We start from the raw sequence: 21,103 nt of genomic DNA, 5'->3' as shown, positions 1-21,103 counted from the left end.
TGTAAAAAGGGGAGGTGTCCCAACAAAAGAGAATAAAAAGCAGACAAAAGTGGTTTGGGAGATTGTTAGTGGCATAAGGAAAATTGAAGTAGGAGACTATGCCCCAACAAAGAGAAATATAAAATATCCTTTTGATGGTGACCTGGGGAAAATTGAAGAGAGTGGATGTGTCAAAATAAAGAAAAGGGAAAAAACAGGAACAGAGATGTGGGACAAAAGACTGACTAGGAAAAAATCAGATAACTAGAAACTATTATATGGGAAAATATGAAGATAAGGGCTTTATTCCTAAATATGACAATAAAATGAAGTTGCTAACTGGTTGAATATGATAATGGAAATATAGCTAAATAAAGGTTAAAATATATGGAATAGATAAATATGAAACTGATATGGGGAGGTTGTAAAGCATAAAGTTTGTGATCCACTTTTATACATGATAATTAAATTGAGTTGCGAATTGATTGAATATGACAATAGAAGGACAACTAAGCATGGGTCAAAATATATGAAACATGGACATATATAGAACTTTTAAGATGATGAATAAAGTGAGATGTTTATCACTTGTTATTTTATATAATAGATTAAGGGAAGTGTAATGAACATTGAACAGCAAGGATTGCCATCTAGAGACAATTAAGGGTAATCTAATCCAAGATATGGAAAAATGGAGAGGGAACATGAAATATACCTACAATGGAAATTATTGAGATTAAAAGACAGAATCACAAATTGGGGGCATGTAAGGATGTATAATTATATAAAGATAATGATGGGAATAGTGGGGAATTGTAACCAGTTCTACATCTCGGCCAAAATTAGGCTGCGGGGGGGGGGGGGGGGGATTAAAAGTATAATGACTATATATGTATACTTTGCTGTTGTTATATTTTTTACTAAAAAGGAGGAGAATATAGGTTAAAATTAAATATGTATATTGAAAAGGAATTATAAATACCATCAACATAAAATAGAGCTCGCTCAGAAGCTGAAATACATCAAATAAATGAGATGAAGAGTGGGAAGTAGAAGATAGCAGTAGACTTATATACCGCTTCATAGGGCTTTCAGCCCTCTCTAAGCGGTTTACAGAGAGTCAGCATATTGGCCCCAACAATCTGGGTCCTCATTTTACCCACCTCGGAAGGATGGAAGGCTGAGTCAACCCTGAGCCGGTGAGATTTGAACCGCTGAACTGCTGATCTAGCAGTAGCCTGCAGTGCTGCATTTAACCACTGCGCCACCTCTGTTGTTTATTAATTGTTAATTTATCTAGAGGCTGGATGAACAATGCAATATAGTGATGCAACTCTCAAAACAACAAATACTAGAAACTCAAACTTTCAAAAGTAATGATAGTCTGTAAAAATAAAAGTCAACTAAAAGTTTATGACTAATTTCATGACTACTTTATTCAAATATACACATTCTTCTCTGGATAAATGGCTCAAGATGTTTTCCGTCTGTTTTCTGAGTCCATTTTAAAGAAGGGACAGGACGGGAAATGGCTACAGATTTGAACATCTCTAAACTACTCAAAAAATGGAAAGTACCGAAGATCTGATTTGCATTTGGTGCATGCCATGTCAAGGCCCTTCCCCCTATTCAAAGCATATGCATACCAATGTTAATCAATTAATCCACCATGCTTGTTGATAATAAATGCTTACATGTCCTCAATAAAGCAGATTTCCCACATCAGAGCCTGATGACCTTATATAGTAGTCATAGGAGAGGCCTCCAATGCTAGATTTGACCAGTGGCCACATTGTCTATAGTACTTAGTAATAGCAATAGCACTTAGACTTATATACTGCTTCACAGTGCTTTACAGCCCTCTCTAAGTGGTTTACAGAGTCAGCATATTGCCCCCAACAATCTGTGTCCTCATTTTATCCACCTCGGAAGGATGGAGGGCTGAGTCAACCTTGAGCCTGGTGAGATTCGATCTGCCAAACTGCTGGCAAATAGTAGCCTGCAGTACTGCACTCTAACTACTGCACCATCGCAGCTCTATGCATAGCACAAATGTTCCTCTTCCCTGAAGCTCATTGATTCCTCCTTATCCATTGTTCAGAAGATTATAAATCAAACTTTGTAGGTCCCAATGCAGATTCTGATTGGGTCAAACAGCTTTTGGGCTATATCTCCACATTTTAAATGGTGCCTTTGAAAGTGACTCACTAAACTCACTCATCTATCTGGCTCCAGAATGAGTGCTATGACTATATAATTGTCTCTAGGGACCTTCTCCCTTATGCTAAGGCCTTGGAAGGTATATCTGAGTTTGCCAGCAATCATTTCCCCATCCTGCTCCAGTTAAATGTCTTCACTCAAGAAACACATACTGAAGACTGCCAACAACCCCTTTCTGATGCCAACAGGAAGAATCTACTGCCAAGTCAAGTGGATCCCCCATCAAAATAAAAAGATAACTGTGTACTGACCTCAGATTACCCATAGTGTCCACAGTCTTTCCTGAGTTCAGCTAAGTCTCCTAATGTACTCTTGCAGAATGGTAGCACCCTTACCAGAGAACTTCACCAGGATCTAATTCATCTTAACAGGCTTTGAGACAACAACAGCCCTACTCCAAGCCATAGTTTGAAAAGGACTATGTTGCTGCCAAAAGAAAAGCACTTCATACTACTAACAGGCTTATGAATCTGACACTGCAACAATAGCTGTATGGGTCACCTCCAGCAGAAAAGATATTACAAACAGCTGCTGGCATGCAAGGAATAGGAAGCCATGAAAAGCAACTGAGCATGACTTATTCAGGAAGTCAAATCCAATGACTCAGCCTCATTTTGCCATATCACATCAAGCTCCCAAAGCAATGTCCCATACAGGTTTGACTGTCACATTCCTAACCTCCAGTCCCCAGGATATGGGGAATATACTTTCAGGATCTCTTCACAGACACCTCTGTTGAAAATGGATGCCCAGGCTAAACTATTGAAAATCTGACAATGTGGGCATTACTGACAGTGAGAGAAATGAAGAACTCTGTTGCTCAACTAAGAGCAGGAAAGACTATGGGGATAGACCTAATACCTCCAGAGGCCATTAAAAACAACTTGGACTTCTGAGCCACATATCTGACCTCATTCTTTACCTGCATGAACACTTAGGGAATAAGGATGATCTGTTAATTATAAAGCACTTCCTAGGGCAATTGTATACCTCCCTGATGCTTTCAGATACCACCTTGCTATAGCCTATTATTGTTGCCAGGTAGACCATAAAAGGTAAACCATAAAAACTTCAGAGATGCAATCATCAATCAATCTTAACTTAAGGTCAACATTACCTTTTTCTACTTCTCTTAGTCTATCACCATGACTAAAATAAGAACATTTCAGGTCTTTGATAGTCCCAGTTAAGAGGGTGTTTGATTAATCACTGAGCTGCTGAATAGCTTTCTTTACAGCAGAGTGCCCTCTGCTGAAAATCCAGTTTGAAATCCAAAGAAAATCTGTCAAGTTTCTTTGTGATGCTAAATAGAAAAAGTATTTTCTTTTTTATTCAGTTCTTTTTCAACCTTTCCAATTGCACACCTGACTTCTGAAAAATAGTATTTGAAGCCTGACAGGGAAACTTTTCTTTACTATAATTCAATTCTATTTCTTAGGTTTTTTAGTCTTTTGTTCATTTTTTCATCTATAGAACAACATTTAGGCTGACATTATTCAGATCTATTTTAATTATACTGCTCTCTTCTCCCAAGTGTATCTATCTGAAAGATATCCCAAATCTTATTATCTCACTATTTTGGGGTAATTCTACAATTCATTATACGTACTGAAAAAGTAATACTGGTTTTTGAACATTTTCATTCCTTGGATTTTAAAACTGCTGGAGGTAAAATTTGAGTTTTTCCTTCACAATATTATCAATGTATAGCCATAGTGTTATTATTGCAATTATTATTATTCTTTTCAGCCTTTTATACTTGCCATAAATATTATGATTTATTTAATTTTTATTTCTTCTAAATTTAACTCTTTGTGGAGGCTCCAATTTTTACCAGGATAAAGCTTTTGAATTTCAGTCACTTTTAATATGTACTTAGTTGTGGATTTTACACTTTCTCATTTTGCTTTTTGTTGATATTAATTTCTCACCTTTGTTTATATGAATCTTTCCTAATGTAATATAGTGCAACTTTATTCTTTTTTTTTAACTTTATTCCTATTCACAATTGATTCAACTTGTTCTCTTTTAAAAGGATACTAAATACTTTTTAGCCTGTTCTTGGTGTTCTCTTATCACTCTTTAAAAAAATTTTTTTCACTTACTTTATAATATACTCAATTTTACTGAATATATAAATCCTATAAAATTGGGTTCTGTAGGCTATGATGGTTAAATAGAATTTGCTTCCTTTGCTATCTTTTGTTATAAACAAGTAAACTTTTTATTATCCATTAATATTACTGTCACCAAAAATATAGCATAAGGCAAAGGAATAATTTCGTGTATTTTTCTTTTTCTAATTTTCATCATAATACAAATTTGCTTACACTATAATGATCTACGTGGCATACTTTTACAAAGCAAACTTTGAATAGGTTAACTTTTAAAATATATGGTTTTGCTGCATGTTTTGAATGCCTGCTTGTGTGTTGTGTCTATGTGCAATTGCATCAGTATGTTTTATGTCTCTCTATACGGTTAAAAATCAAGCAAGGCTTCATTTTAGTATTTATAAAATGAATAAGTAATTATTTGTATTATTATAAGACAAAAATAAGTTCAAAATAAGTAATTATCCTTTTCTGATATGACTTGTGTGATGCTGCCATTATGATGCCATTCTCATTTTGGTAATATCTCCTTAATAATGGGAAAAACTGGATGATGTGTGTTTGTGCAGAGGGTGTCACTGAGATACGTAATTGTAACTTACACAATTTCTGTTTTATAATTTCCTACGACTGATTGCCAGAACAAAGTTAATCCCAGATAAATGATGAAGTCTTTGAGTTCCAATTTTTACATAATTCTAAACTGCTATGCATTAAATTGATTAACCAGTAAAGAATATTGTGGTTATAGCAAATAAAGTCCAAAATGAATGTTTGCATTTTAAAGGCTTCTATTAAGGCAGCAGTTCTTAACATATGATCTGGGGATTTCTGGAGTTCCCTGAGATCCTTACAGGGGTTTTTTTGTTTTTTTTTAGCAAAATCAAATAAATAAATAAATAAATAAATAAATATTTTAACATTGTTTAAATATGTATTCATCTTTTCTTCTCCCTATTCATCACTTCTCAATGGCATGAACATGTGACAACATTAATTCTTTTTTGCCCCACAAAAGGCAGATTTTATACTAAGTCCCTTTATATTAAATAATTTGGCTTAAATTAGATTTCTTCAAAGGAGCTCAGCTGTTCTCAAGTCTTCAAGTCCAATCCATCCTAGTTAATTTCACCAAATAGCCTGAGAAAAGTACAATGAACACACAATGGATCACAAACCACGAAGAGTTTATTTTTCATTCTGCACCAACTGAAAAGTTCATAGTAATGTGACCAAAAATACCATGAATCTGGTCCAATTCTAATCCTATCAAAATAATAGCATCAAACCTGGAAAAAAACTGGCAATATGGTTACAATGTCTCTTTAAGGAACAAATTGCTTACATCTAGGAGACTTTTCATCAACAAAAAACACTGCTGGCAAAAGTAGATACAATGGGGATGTAAAAACCTTCTCACAAATAATATCAAAAACACCTTCCCAGAATAACTGAAGTTTAAAGATAAGGCAGAGGAGAAAGTTTAGATATTTTAATTAGCATATCACACACTGTTGCTTCCAACCTCTCTCGTGTATTTTAAATGGAGTTGCATTCTTTGTAATTTCATCAAAAATGATTACATCAATTCCAAGTTGGAGGAATACCAGGGATGCAACCAGCCCTACTACCCTAAAAGTCACCCTAAAACTCTCCCCACAAAACATAAAAAGTATTTTCTCCTTTTCCAAGTGGCCTATAAAGTAGAAGCAAGTTAACCTAACTGCCTCTGCTCAGAGCAAAAACTGGTGAGAAGAAGCCAGATATCACATAGGAATCTTGGTCACTGTTTAATCCTTCCCACAGTGAGTCTTCTACTGCAGCCGCACCCCACCTTTTGGGCACCATGGACCGATTCTGTGGAGAGGTTTTTCTGTGGAGCGGAGGGGGCGTGGTTTCGTGTGCTCCCTGCATCCTGTGAATGGGGCTTCACAGATCAGTTTCAGGCATGCCCTGGGCCAGTCCATGGACTGAGAGATTGGGGACACCATTCTATTACACCCACAGGGGGATAAATAACAAAGGGATGGAGCTTACAGTGTAACAATAGTTTTATCATTTTGATGAAAGCCTTGGATCCTGCAGATGTCTCTGAATACAGTTCCTGTTCATTTTCATGCACTGGGTTCAAATCCTGTTTAATAGTACACTACCTACCAATATGCTACTATTAAACTTGGGGATCAAGTTACTTCTTTACAAACTTTTTCCACCCAGAGGCAGTTTTCTGCCTCAGCTAGATTGCTTTGTCTCCATTGCAACAGTGGGAAATGACACAGGTCAAGAATTATTTAATGCCCACTTTTCAATCTGATCCTCTAACGAAACCCATCTCTAGTTCTACAGTTTATAGAAAAATGACCTTGCAGTTTTTGTGGTTTTCTAAATTAGAGCAGTGTTTCCATCTTACTTCCCTTCCTTCTTCCTACCTTCAGGCAATATCAGACTTGATTTTGGAACTATTGCCTTACTCTCAGTATTATATCAATTGTGTTACAGCTTTGTAACACAATATAATGCAGAATAACTGATACTGTTTTTTCTAAATTGTGAACAAAATGATAGAAGGAAAGCAAATACATTTATAGCAGTAATTTAGTACTAAATTGATTGTGCAGCTGTGTGTAAAAAGGCAAGCAATTATCCTATGTTACCCAAGTAACTTTTGATTTTTATGTGTTCCTTTTTTTGCTATGATACACTGTTCTACCTATATTAATCTAATCCTGATAATTCTTTCCTCAGCAATTGAGAAGGATTGGGGAATAATCAAGATTATAGATTGTAAATATTCCTAGTTCCTTCTAGCCAATTGTGACTAGATTTTAGATCCTTTTAGTTTCAAACTCAATTCATACCATATTCAATTTCCTAGGTCTTAATTTCTCATTTGAAAAAAAGAGAATGCTATGATAAAGGAGACTGCAACTATACTGTGGTTTTATATAACTGAATATAGCATCTTCTGAGGTTTGCTTTATTTTAAAATTGAATGGTATTAATATTTCAAGTTTGAATTCATGCAAACAAAGTTTTAATTGCAAATTGCAATCAGATTCTTAAAACATTCATAACTTTGTGTCAACGATATATACCATCTAGTACCAAATTGATTAATTACATTTTAGAAATGCAAGTAATTTACATTTCATTGAAAAAGCATTCTGGCTTCCAAACAATACAAATGCAAACTGAAACCAGATGTTCCACAATTGTGGTAGTTTGTATATTGGCTTATTTTTTCCCTAAGTTAATTTGGTTCTTCTGCATTATTACAATATAGAAATTCTAGACTGAAAAATTGAATGACAAATTTAAAGATGTCCTTTTGTTCTAATCATTAATAAGTGGCAATTTCTTCAATGGCAAGCTTTCAAATAGCTTTCCTTCATGCTTGAAAAGGGCAGCTTTTTAAGACTCATGCTGTAAAAGCCTAACTCTTAACTATCAAAAGCTAAACCTTTAGGCTTCAGTCCTATATCACAGACTTAAATATAGTTGTGACAAAGAATGACAAGGAGATGCTAGTATTTCAATTTTAAAAGCTGTAACTACTGTAAGTGCAAATTCTAGGAAATATCAATGGTGTATGATGGGAACAGAGATGAAAGAAGTGGTAGATAATGAGCAGAATATTTTCAGGTTTGCAAGTTGTTTGCTCAATCCCTGGCTCACTTTTCAAAACCTAAGATGCTATGGCACCAATTAGACCTGAAAACAGGTAAGGATGGTTCTCTATTTGAGGCTAAAGTAAAATAAAAATGAATACTGAATTCCTTTTCAGAGAGACAGCCTTGCTCTCCAATGATGCTTTGAAATCCCCTCACTAGGCCTATTCTTTGTGGAAGGGGAGCTTTTCAGAAGAGGACAAGTAGCTTATAAAAACAAGCTAGGTGTGAATAAAATGAGTATCAATGGAGGGAAAGAAGAGAGTGACTGAGAATGTGTAGATAGCTCTGGAAAAGCACATTCAGGCCTCTTGCCTGTAGCCCCAATGAATTTGCCTGGAGCTAATTCAGCCTTGGGCTAGGATAGATTCCCCATTCCTGGCACATACCATTCATTTTCCAAAGAGAAAGCATGAATGCTACTGCTAGTCAAATGATTTTACCATCCAGCATCTTTCACTTAATGGGAAACTAAGATGGAATTGAATCTTTCGCTATTTTTCCAAACCACAGTTGGAAAACTGCCATGCTGCTATTCATATTATGATTTCAGTTGACTGGATTTTGAAGGTTTTTTTTTCATCCCTCCAAATTTTTGACAGAATCCCCGTGATCCTTCATCTTTGATAAATTTGGGACAGTGCCATCTGAGGGAAAATATTCTTGCTGAATGGAAATGGTTTCTTTGTCAGACATTATACCACTACCCTGGATGCTTTTGGAAGTATTTGTGATATTCAGCAGCTGCCTTTTTAAACATGTATGAAAACTGAAACTTTCCTTAGTCTATGATGACAGACTTGTGGATTTTGGAATGGCAGGTTGGTGAAAGTACATATTAAAAAATATATAGAGACTTTTGGATTAATGCAGAAAGTCCTACATTGAATTGCATTAATATGCAAAAGAGATTTATTTCATGGTTTAGCCAAGGCTTCTTTAATCTTAGGAAAATAACTCTGCTAAGCGGAAGAATGAAACAAAAGAACAAAATGTCTGAAATGCTGATTTTGAGAGTTTGTTTTGATAAGGATCTATTTTGGGCAACTCTTGCATATGGAAGATTAAATCAAATAGTTTCTCTAAAAAGGAAGTAACTTCAAAATTTTGGATATGGTACAAAAATGATTTAAAAAAAAAATCAGGAATGATTTTCTCCCTTGTATTAAATTGATGGATTTTGCTTGTTAAGTAGCAAAGGTGAATTTCAACTGCTGATATGCTCTTTCATTTTTCTTCTTTCTCCTTTCTGACTAGGGAGTTCTTTCTTCCTTTGGACTTTTTTCTCTTTGTTTGTCCTTCTTTTTCCTTTGTAGTAGAGTCCTCCCTCCCTCCCTCCCTCCCTCCCTCCCTCCCTCCCTCCCTTTCCATCTGTTGCCTGGTTGACCAGACCTGGTTTTTAGCAGTCTTCTCCTTTAATCTCCTGGGCAGCCTCTCTGTCTATCTTTTGCACCCAAGCCTTACCTCTCTAATTCACCTGCACAAAAATCCACCTGTATTGAGTATGAGAGATAGTGGTGGTTCCTAAAAGGTGTTGCTAGTCTGATTGGCTTTGAGGTGACTAGCCGCCTCTGTTGCCAACAGATACACCAGGCTAAGCTAAGAGGAAGTGCAAGAGCAACAAAGCGAACGAGGCCTCAAAATGGAGTCAGTTACTGCCTACAGTTTATGAAGTGGCTGGATTATTGTTTTATACATATATAAATAAATAAATCTGTTACTAAACTTTTCTTTGGCAGCGAGATGACAAGCCTCCTTATCCTAAAATAGGGAACAAATAAAAAACATATAAAGGAAATCATTTTACAAAAAAGTTTAAATTAACCTATGTAAACTGAATCAACATGTTTGAGGCAAAGCTTTCAGACCTCCCCAATTACTAAGCCATAGAACTGATTACTGTGAAATTGACCTCAACTGTTTGGGATTAAAAGCTGTGCTGGCGCAATTTCACAATTCCTGAAACAGAAAAGGTAGTACTAGGAATAATACATGCAACTACAACTCCACTTAGTCAAAGAACTGGTTTTAGATAAGATTCCAAAATTTTGGTACTAAAATACAAAGGAACAAACAAAACATCCTGCACAGATGGCTATACATTCACAATATGAATATGGTTGGAAGATAACAACATATTCATTGTGGATGTCCTATTACCAGAGGTGGTATTCAGCAGGTTCCGACCAGTTCTGGAGAACTGGTAATGGAAATTTTGAGTAGTTCGGAGAACCGGTAAATACCATCTCTGACTGGATGGGTCTGGATGGGAGTAAACAAGTTGGCACTCAACCCAGACAAGACCGAGTGGCTACTGATGTTCCCTCCCAAAGATTGGCCAAGTATTCCATCTCTCAGGCTGGGGGGTGAAATTATACGCTCCTCAGAGAGGGTTCACAATTTGGGAGTCCTCCTGGATCCCCGGCTGACTTTAGAACACCATTTGTCGGCTGTGACCAGGGGGGCCTTTGCCCAGGTTTGCCTAGTGCACCAATTGCGACCCTACCTGGATCGGGAGGCCCTTCAGACAGTCACTCACGCCCTTGTGACCTCAAGACTGGATTACTGTAACACGCTCTACATGGGGCTGCCCTTGAAGAGTGTTCGAAGACTTCAGCTAGTCCAGAATGCAGCCGCGCGAGCGATCGTGGGTGACCCAGGTACACCCACGTTACACCTATCCTCCGTGAGCTGCACTGGCTACCCATTAGTCTCCGGACTCGCTTCAAGGTGCTAGTCGTTACTTATAAAGCCCTACATGGCATCGGACCTGGGTACCTGAGAGACCGCCTCCTGCCAATTACCTCCCACAGACCGATCAGATCGCACAGACTAGGCCTTCTCCGGATTCCATCTGCCAGCCAATGTCGGCTGGCGACTTCCCGGGGGAGAGCCTTCTCTGTTGCAGCTCCAGCCCTCTGGAACGAGCTCCCGTGGAGATCCGGACCCTTACTACTCTCCCGGCCTTCCGCAAAGCCACCAAGATTTGGCTGCTCCGGCAGGCTGGGGAGCTGTTGAAATAGCCAGCCCCACTGTAACTATGAATGTTGTGTATTTTAAATTGTTGTTTGTCTATTTGTCTATTTATCCCCTTCCTTTGTTTATTGTAAGCCGCCCGGAGTCCTTCGGGAGTGGGCGGCATACAAGACCAATAAAATGAAATGAATGAATGAAATGACTGGCCCCACCCCCATCAACAACACTCTGCCTCCCAAATCCCAGTTGATTGGGAAGGAATGGGGATTTTGCAGTAGCCTTCCCCTGACATGCCCACCAAGCCACACCCACCAAGCCAATGCCCGCCAAGCCATGCCATGCCCACAGAACCAGTAGTAAAAAAAAATTTGAATCCCACCACTGCCTATTACCCTTGATATAATTCATTTCATTCCATTAATTTTTATTATCCTTGATTACCATCTAGTAACACTTGGTGCTAGGTAGCATATAAATGTAATTAATGAAATAAATAGTTTGAATTTATGAATATCCTTTTTCATGAGCTGTTATTTTTGAATGAAGCTACCCCAACTCCTCCCTCCTTTATTCAATAAATCACACTTCCTTCAGTGAATACAATGTTTTAAATTATTTCATGGCAGATGCTGTCTACAGAAAATAGGCGTGTTTATTATACCTTAGTTATTGGTTCTGACATCTTGGCATGCTGAAAACTACTGATGCAAAATGCTAAGTGTAGGAAACTAAACTTCAATAACCAAATATCATTCAATGTCAGCTGCACCAAAATAAAACTTGCACAATGAATGGAAACACTGTGGTTTCTTTATATTCATTTATAGACAGATGCTTAGATATAGACACACAGTGACCTGTCAATTTAAATTAAGTTGGATAGATTTTTTTTTCTCCTGTCCAAAAAGCAAGGATTTTTTAAAATCACTTTCATCTTGTCATCTTTTTATTTTATTTATTAAATTGACTGCATCTTGTTGCAAGGTGACTTTTCAAATATCCATTTGCAGAGGGATGTGCAAATTATTCCAATGTTTTGAACTCAAAATGGTCCTTTGAATGTTCAAAGTATGGGACAAACCACCTCATATTCTAACGTTTTGTTACAAACTCAGTGATTAAAGTAGTGTTTTATTCACAGGCCATTGGAATATTTTGATATCCCACTATAGTATTATTATTTTTATTCTTCCAGTCATGGAGATTTGGAAATTAATTAGTCAATAAAATAGCAGTTGTCACCAGATGTTAGACTGATGGCATCTCACTACATAGCGAAGTAAAGATTTATTGTCTGGAGTCCATAGGAAGTGATGGGTGAAGCACATATCCCTGACAATCATTTGGGACACATGAAATCTAAGCTACTTCCTTCCTGGTATGTGGAAGCAAGATTCATGAGCTGTAATTAACACAGTTATCAGTTATTTTCTGTAGATACTGTGCTTTCTTTTTCATTAAAATTGGCAAATGTATAACTATACCTGTTTGCTGAATGTTGTTTTGCAGACAAATTGAAAAAAGTAAAAACACAGGCATGCCCTTGGATGGTGAAAGCACTTTCATTTGATTTACTTTAATATTGGACTCTCACCCGAGACTCTTTGCATTTTTAATTTGCAAAATACTTGGGAGTTTATTTTTTAAAATTTATTTTAATCTTGACTTGAAATATTTGACAAGCAAAGATGAAAAGACCTTTGATAATATGCAAACTTTAGGTGAAAACTTTTTTTTTTAAAAAAAAGTTTGACGAAATGATAATGGCTGTGGAAAATATTCATGCAGCACTAGATAAATTAGATTCACAAAGAAATGTGATTTGAAAGCTGCAGATCCATTGGAAAGTGTGGAAAGAGACATGGATTGTACAGAGGTAGAATCAACTAAGCTGACTCCATACACCTTTCTGAAGTTCAAGCCTGCATTCTTTTACAATAGCAGAAATCTGTCTGAATGGAGAATGATGAATTGATTATTCCTAGATAGACTGAAGGACATTGACGAATGGATTTGTGACACTTAATCAGAAACTACTTTCATCTGGACTTTGTTGGGAAAATAGCCCGATTGTGGAGACCAAATTTATAATATTTAAATAGACAACAATTGATAAGAGATAGTATTAAGAAACAAATGTGTATATTTGATGCAGGACAAATTACACTTAATTCTTGGGGTGATTTGGAATGGATAAGATGCCATGGTAAATTTTCTACAAGTTGATCAAAATAACAGTTTAACAGATGTTTTTGAAACTGTAACCTTGTCTTTTTTATTATTATTGTTCTTTCTGTTAACTATTTTGTCATTAATAAGATGAATGATCGGTCAATAATAGATTTAATAGTTTAATTTTTTTCCTGGGCTTGTTCTGCAAGGGGTAGTATAAATATACTATTTAATGTATTAATCAGTATTCAATTGGGGGGATATTATGTGTATATGTGTTTTTTAATGTACCCATTTTAATGTCTAATTCGTTTTGTTTTTTCTTTGTTTTTTTCTTTGTTGGAGTTTTCTATTTTATTTTCTATTTCTATTTTAACTTTTTTGAAATAAAATAGTGTTTTATAAAATACATTTGCTGAATATTGGTGGTAGATAAGACACCCTTTTTAGTGAAAAATGAAGGAGCAATTTGGTTTATTCTAGGGCAAAAGATTCCACTGGATTTGTTTTGTTTTGAGTTTGAAATATTGCTGTTATTATCATATAAGATGTAGACTCCTTCCATGAAAGTTTTCTACATCTAATTACTGCAGTTAGAACTGTGTGGGTCAAGGTCTTCTAATAAAAAAAAAGCTTAAATATTTCATATGATTGAAAATATGCAGTAGAAAAATTACTTAATGCCAATGTGATAACAAGGCGAAACTTGGTAAACCTTTTTTAAAGAAAAGATTTCCTGAAACATTACAAAATGCAACTTAATTGTGAGAAATTGTTTTTCTGATTATTAAATGAATAAATGGAAGTGAAATAAAAATCAGAGAAAACAGGTTTTGTATTTACCTTTCTTCTAAATGAAGTTTTTTATATGTGTCACAAGGAATTACAGATATTTTTTCCTTGTTCCTAAAGTTTGAACTCATTTTAAATGAACAATTATTTTCAGCCCACCCTAAATAAACACTGATGAATAAAAAATTTACTTGTAAGCACAACCTTACAACTTTTCCTTACAACCAATGGACAAGTATCCCCAAGTCATTAATCACTATAGACTAGGGCTGTCAAATCGCGGCCCACGGGCCAGTTGCATCACACACTGACGGTGCCCCGTTTAGCGAAGGGGGATAAAATTCAAGAGATATCATGTGACACTGCCATGACGAGTTTTATACCCCTGCTATAGACTTTAAGTAATCTGGAGTTTTTTTCAATTCTAATTTTTTTAAAAAAGTCCAAAGTCACAATGACCACACCCTCCTCCTCAGATAATCATAAATTATATACATTTGTTCAGATACCAAGTGTTGTACTGCCAATGTGACCTAACCATAAGAGCAAAAATAATTGATCTTCAATGGAATTATAATGGGATTTTTTTAAAAAAAATGCTGAGAAATGGAAGCAATACAATATTTGATTAATAAATATTCAGAAATTAAAATCTGTAAATAAAAGGGAAAAGTTAAAAATACCTGGGGAGATGATGGATTAAAAGTCACATTGGTTACAGATTCAGTGTGTCCTGTCAGTTTATAAGAATAGGTACTGGAATGCTTCTCATATATATAAGCCTGAAAAAGAACACATATTTAAAGTTGCCAATTGCCAATCAAGGAACAAGAGTTTTTATTTTAAATCCTTCTTAACAAAATGTATACTTATCAAAAGCTCAGCCCTTTATAAGATAATACTGAACAGCAATCCAATGCTTGCCTTTGCTCAAGGAAATTTAGGGGAAATGAAGATTAAAAAAAGTTAAATTCTACTTATTATTTTTTTTACATGTATAAAAGGGATAGGGGTTTGATCATACAATCACAACTACAACTTCACTATTTTGAGCCCAGTATGGACTCACCTGCTATTAATGCTACACTCTATTGCTTGACTGCAGCCAAGCCAGACACTAATGGAGTGGGCTCTGATTTGCTAGTTGCTGTTATTCATTTTCATTTAGGGAACTTCAGGGTTAGCATAAGTCCTGGAGACTTAAAAGATATGGAAATAAAACTTCCCAATGTATACCATTAAGGGCTACTGGAATAACCTTTTTCTCCCAGAAATACATTGATTCTTTTAAACCTCTTAAAACCTTTAAAAAGTGATGTCTATAAAATATTCCCAAAGTACATAGTCTTGCCTTCTCCAGAAATTATGCATTTATTCTTTTTGAACACAAAATTAATTTACAAAGTCTATTTAGATCACGTTTGCTATTACTCATAAAAGACACATGCCTTGTATTTAATATTACCAATGAGAACCAGTTCTATATAGCAGTTAAGGTACCAACTAGAAACTAGGAGATGATGAATCCAAGTCTTGGTTTAGCTACAAAGCCAACTAGAAGCTTTGGGCCAGATGATCTTTCTCAGCTCTTAATAAACAAGGCAATGGCAAGCCACTTCCAAAAATTGTTGCCAAGAAAACTACATCTGTACTTGTGAGAAGAATGTTAAAGACCGCAGATTAAACATGAGCTAGCAATATGTTGCAATTGCCAAAAGAGTCAATGCAGTCTTCACTGAGAATGGTCAAGATTACATGGAGTGCTAGTAGTATTTTTTTGTCCTTGCCAAACTGCACTTGAATACTGTGACTTGGTGACATACACTAAATAAATAAATAATTGTGACTAGATCTGATCACCACAAATACAATGAGAACTTGAAAAGCCATGGAGCCATGAAGTCATGGACTTCAGGGCACAGGCTGTTCAAGTTCTCATTGGCATCTTTCAAGAAAGGATTGGACAGTCATTTTGTGGCATGCGATGAGTATATTTGCACAGGCAGGACATTGGTTTAGGAGACCTCCAAGGTCTCTCCCAATCTTATGATTCTATTCTTGCTTCAAACTACATTTACATTTCTATCATATATCTCCATTATGTATTCATTTCAATAAGATATTATTTTAAAATATACAAAAAAAGTATTGGATGTACCTTTTTTTGGAACAGCCATTTTTCTACTCAAGTATTTCCACATTATTTTCAATAATTCCTATCGTGCTTCAAAAATATATCAGCACAATCTATTTACCCTATTTAAATATAAGTCTCCTGCATTATGTCTATAATATTCTGTGTTCAAACATTAGTAAATACTTTAACTGAAAATATGTAGCCTTGTTTTAAGAAAAAATCCTCAAACTATGTAAACTATTCAACCACAGAAAAACCTTGTCTTTTTAAAAAGAAGACACATACGAATGTTGCTAATGTTCTGTTTTTGTTGTCATAAATCAAAGGGGAAAAAAACAGAAAAGGCTTCAACTAGTTTTGTCTGGTCTGTATCAAATAGTGAGATAAATTTGTTCATATTGGCACTTATAACTAGGGCCATAAGAAAGTACATATTGTACTTGCTGCCATTTTTATTTTGTTTAACTTGGTATATTTGCTGTTGTTTTATTTATTGTCTTACTTGTTGTTTTTTATTTCACTACTCTGTAATTTTAATTTGTTATGAAATAACTACTATGCAAATAAAATAATTCATTCCATTGGGAAGGATCTTAACATCTGACTCCAACTCTCATAACGAAGTGAGGCTGCAGAGTAATCCCCATTTAAAAATGCCTGGAAAAATCTTTTGGGGTAGAGTTTGCCATGAAAATTGGTTTAGTACTCAGTCAGATAATATATACAGTATAATGGTATCTTTAAAAACTTTGAAAGACAGCAAAAGGAAAATAACTTTGAAGAGACAAATGAATGGCAATTTGAAGTTTAACTACTTATTAGTTACATTATTTGGGTAGATGACACCAAGAAATCAATTCCATGGGAAGATTAGGATTATTTTGACTGGGACTGGCTTTAATAATAGAATCTTGTCTGATTATGATGTACTCCCCCCCCCTCCTCTTTATATTCCAGTGAATCAAAAAGATGTCCGCTTGAGCAGCTTCCAAATATTACCTTGCTTCTCAGGACTGAAATAGTGTAGCCTCTTTTGTCAACAGTTCGTGCAGGGGTTTTGGTGCTCTCTAACATCATCATTGTATACTCATTTCAACTCTAGATACAAATATTATCCTTTATTGGCAAGTTTTATATATTTCTATCAAGGTTATCTTTCTTATTGTCTACAGGGGCCTTCGTGGCTTCCAGAACCTGGGAAACACTTGTGTTTTGAAGAAAGCTTGATAGACACCAATTGGCAATGTACTATTATGCATATTTGAACAACATCACAAAAACCAATTTAAATTATACATAACAAATATACAATAAAGAATTGGAATAGTCTACTCTGTAAAATAGATGTCTTCAGGTTCTAAGAAATGTGAAGTATCTTTTATACTATTTTAAAACTGCAAAAACTGTTTATTGGAGTTTTCAGTGGATGATTATAAAAGGCTGATTTATTACCATTTTTATGCTGGAGATGTAGTCGGTTTTAAGGCATTCTTTTGTATGCAATTAGCTACTTATTTGTTCAATAGTATTACTATGGTTCTTGGAAGAAAGTGTAAAGTTTAGAGTCGTCAATGTGTTGCAAATTTGGAATTTCAATTTATGGAGAACGTTGTATAAGCAGTGCCCATACAGGTAGTGCTCAACAGTTCATTTAATGACCTTTCAAAGTTACAACAGCACTAAAAAAAGTGACATGACCATTTTTCACACCTCTGCAGCATCCCCATTGTCATATTATTTACATTCAGATGCTTGGCAACTGACTCACATTTATGACGGTTGCAGCGTTTTGGGTACTGTGATCACCTTTTCCAACCTTCTAACAAAGTCAATGCGGAAACCAGATTCACTTAACAACTGTGTTGTTAATTTAACAATTGCACTTAACAAATGTGGCAAGAAAAGTCGTAAAATGGGGCAAAACTCACTTAACAAATTTCTCACTTACCAACATAAATTTGGGCTCCATTGTGCTTCTAAATTGAGGACTATTTGTATTGTTGTAAATAAGCTGTTTATAGGCACAAATGCCATCTAGGTAATTTTGGGTTAGTGACTCTCTCTCCAACGTATCTCACAGAATTGTTATGGGGAAAATAGAAGAAGAAAGGAGTATTGTCCTATTTCCTCAAAAATAAGACCTCCCCAGATAATAAGCCCAATCAGGCTTTTGAGCACATGGGCTAAAATAAGCCCTACCCTAAAATATTTAAACACATGTACAGCTGGTCCCCATTTCCTGGGGGGAATGGGGGACCATGCCCCACGCACTCCACATGCACCTGCCATCCACACAGAAGGGCCTTGTGGAGGCCATTCCTGCAAACCCTAGGTACCGCGTCCCTTCTCTTAGTGGAGGTGGCAAATAGAGCGGCAGGTCCAGAGATGCTAGGGCTGGCAAGAGTGTGCCAGAAACAGAGACAGAACTTCCGGCCCTCTCTGGATCAGCTGATTCGTGGACCATGGGCTGAGGTTAAGGGGCCTCCTGAACCTCAAAAATAATAACACCTCCCCAAAAATAAGGCCAAGTGCTTATTTCGGGGGTCAAAAGAAAATAAGATCCTGTCTTATTTTCGGGGAAAGATGGTAGGTATGCTTCTCACTTTGAATTATTTATAAAAAATAGTAAACTATTATACATACACATTTATCTTCAGACCCACAAGCGATGAACTGGCCACAAGGAGAAACACTAATTCCGCATGGATGACAGCGGCTATTATGACCTTCAAAACGACGCTCACACCTGCAGAAATTTAATACATTTAAGTACTACAAATTTTAAAATAATTGCTTCTAAATTTACTCATTCTTTTCAATGAAGTGCATAATATATTTATCTCTGCCTTACAATCAAAATCAACAGGTAAGATGGGCAGCCAATAAATTGAATGAATGAATGAATGAATGAATTGAATATGATATACCGTAACATGCTCCAGTTGCTTAAAAAAATAAGAGAATTTAAGTATTTTGTTTATTGCAAAATACTTAAACTCTCTTATTTAAATAGATTTTTAAAATTAAAATATTATTGAGTTTTATAAAGGTATTGTGTACATACCACTATATAACCATCCATCCATCCATCCATCCATCCATCCATCCATCCATCCATCCATCCATCCATCCATCCATCCATCCATCCATCCATCTATCTATCTATCTATCTATCTATCTATCTATCTATTAACGCAGACACAGGCTTGGCTATTTCCCACACTTTAATCACAGGAATTACAACTCCGTTGGCTGAAAGCCCAGACAACACTCTCATGCAAGAAGGGTTGCCAGCAACCCAAACCAAACAGAACGGAAATACAAAACAGACCAGACAAGAGTTCCTCAAGACTGTCACGAATGGTTGTGTCCTGCAAAAGGACCCCTCCCGATTTCTCACTTATATACTCTCTTGGGAGGGGCCAAGCCACAACCACCTGTGCTTGATTATCTCTTATGAGTCTGCTTCTGCAGCTGCTGCTGCTTCCATTTCGCCACCCTCCTTTGCCTGGCCTCGGGAACAAACTGCCTTGAGTCCTCCCCACTGCTCCATGCCTCAGGCACCTCTTGGGGGCCAACCAGCCTCTCTGGTCCCTGCTCTGAGTCTGAACCCTGCCCAGGGTCCTCCACATCTTCCATAGCAGACTCATAGGGTTCCTCGCTATCTGAGTCCATCAGCAGCTCAAACGGATCCTGCTGGGCCACAACATCTATCTATCTATCTATCTATCTATCTATCTATCTATCTATCTATCTATCTATCTATCTATCTATCTATCTATCATCTATCTATCTATCTATCTATCTATCTATCTATCTATCTATCTATCTATCTATCTACCTATCTATCTATCTACCTACCTACCTATATCATCTATCTATCTATCTATCTATCTATCTATCTATCTATCTATCTATCTATCTATCTATCTATCTATCTATCTATCTATCTATCTATCTACCTACCTACCTACCTACCTACCTACCTACCTACCTACCTACCTACCTACCTACCTATCTATCATCTATCTATCTATCTATCTATCTATCATCTATCTATCTATCTATCTATCTATCTATCTATCTATCTATCTATCTATCTATCTATCTATCTATCTACATATATACATATATCTATATCTATATCTATATCAATATCTATATGTATGTATGTATGTATGTATGTATGTATGTATCTATCTATCTATCTATCTATCTATCTATCTACATACATCATAGACACACACACACACACACACATTTTCGTAGATTTTCACGGGTGTAGGTATGCTGGTCTTGTTGTATTCGGGTCTTTTTCCATGTAAGATTGAGATTTTCTTAGCAACATTTCAGTGAGGTCTCACTTGCCATCTTCAGGCTGGGTTTTGGGCTTAAAGTGTGCCGTCTTTCTATAAATATTGGTGGGGGTGTGTAGAGTGCTGGCTTTGTTTCAGTAAGTGGAATGATTGGTTATGTGGTTGTATCATGATTGGTGCTGATTGGTGCTGGCTGTGTGTCTATTGTTGTTTCATGTTGTAACGGCCTGAGTGGTGGGTGGGGCTCATTTGTTGACTAGGGCTGGTTTCCAGATGTCTGGTAGGCGGGAGGTATCGTCACGTTTATTCATGCTGTGGGGGTGTTTCTCTATTTTGATAGATTCCATAATTATTCTCTTGTTGAAGTGTTCTGTTTTGGAGATTAACCTGGTTCCTTCAAAATTAATTTCATGTCCTGTAGCTTTAAGGTGCTGGAAAAGGGAGGAAGTTTTTTCTTTTTTTCTTACTGCATTCTTGTGTTCTGCGATGTGTGCATTTATTCTCCTGTTCGTTTGTCCTATGTATGTTGCAGGGCAGATTTTGCATAGTATTTCGTAGACTCCTTGGTTTTCTAGCTGGATTTTGTCTTTGGGGTTTCTTAAGAGGTTGGCTATTTTTTGGTCAGCGTTGAAGGCTGTCTTAATATTGTGTTTGTGGAGAATTTTGCTGATTTTATCAGTGGTGCCTTTGATGTAAGGGCCTCATCTCTAGAACCAAACGCCTAGCCGA

General features: G+C 36.2%; 1 protein-coding gene across 1 annotated transcript in view; it reads right to left on the bottom strand.

Moving 5' to 3' along the window:
• Positions 1-21,103, bottom strand: part of WDR27 (WD repeat domain 27) — a 68,822-nt gene that overhangs the window by 5,897 nt on the left and 41,822 nt on the right. Inside the window, exons 22-23 of the mRNA XM_087718138.1 lie at positions 18,702-18,804; positions 14,605-14,703 (exon numbers count right to left, since the gene is read on the bottom strand). Of these exons, the coding sequence (XP_087574264.1) occupies positions 14,605-14,703; positions 18,702-18,804 (202 nt within the window). The remainder of the gene's footprint in view (positions 1-14,604; positions 14,704-18,701; positions 18,805-21,103) is intronic.

Source organism: Thamnophis sirtalis, unplaced genomic scaffold, assembly GCF_051295495.1.
Source record: "Thamnophis sirtalis isolate CommonGarterSnake01/CBP01778 unplaced genomic scaffold, rThaSir2_p1.2 scaffold_6, whole genome shotgun sequence".
Classification (NCBI taxonomy): Eukaryota; Metazoa; Chordata; class Lepidosauria; order Squamata; family Natricidae; genus Thamnophis; species Thamnophis sirtalis.
This window is presented reverse-complemented; position numbering and strand designations above follow the sequence as displayed.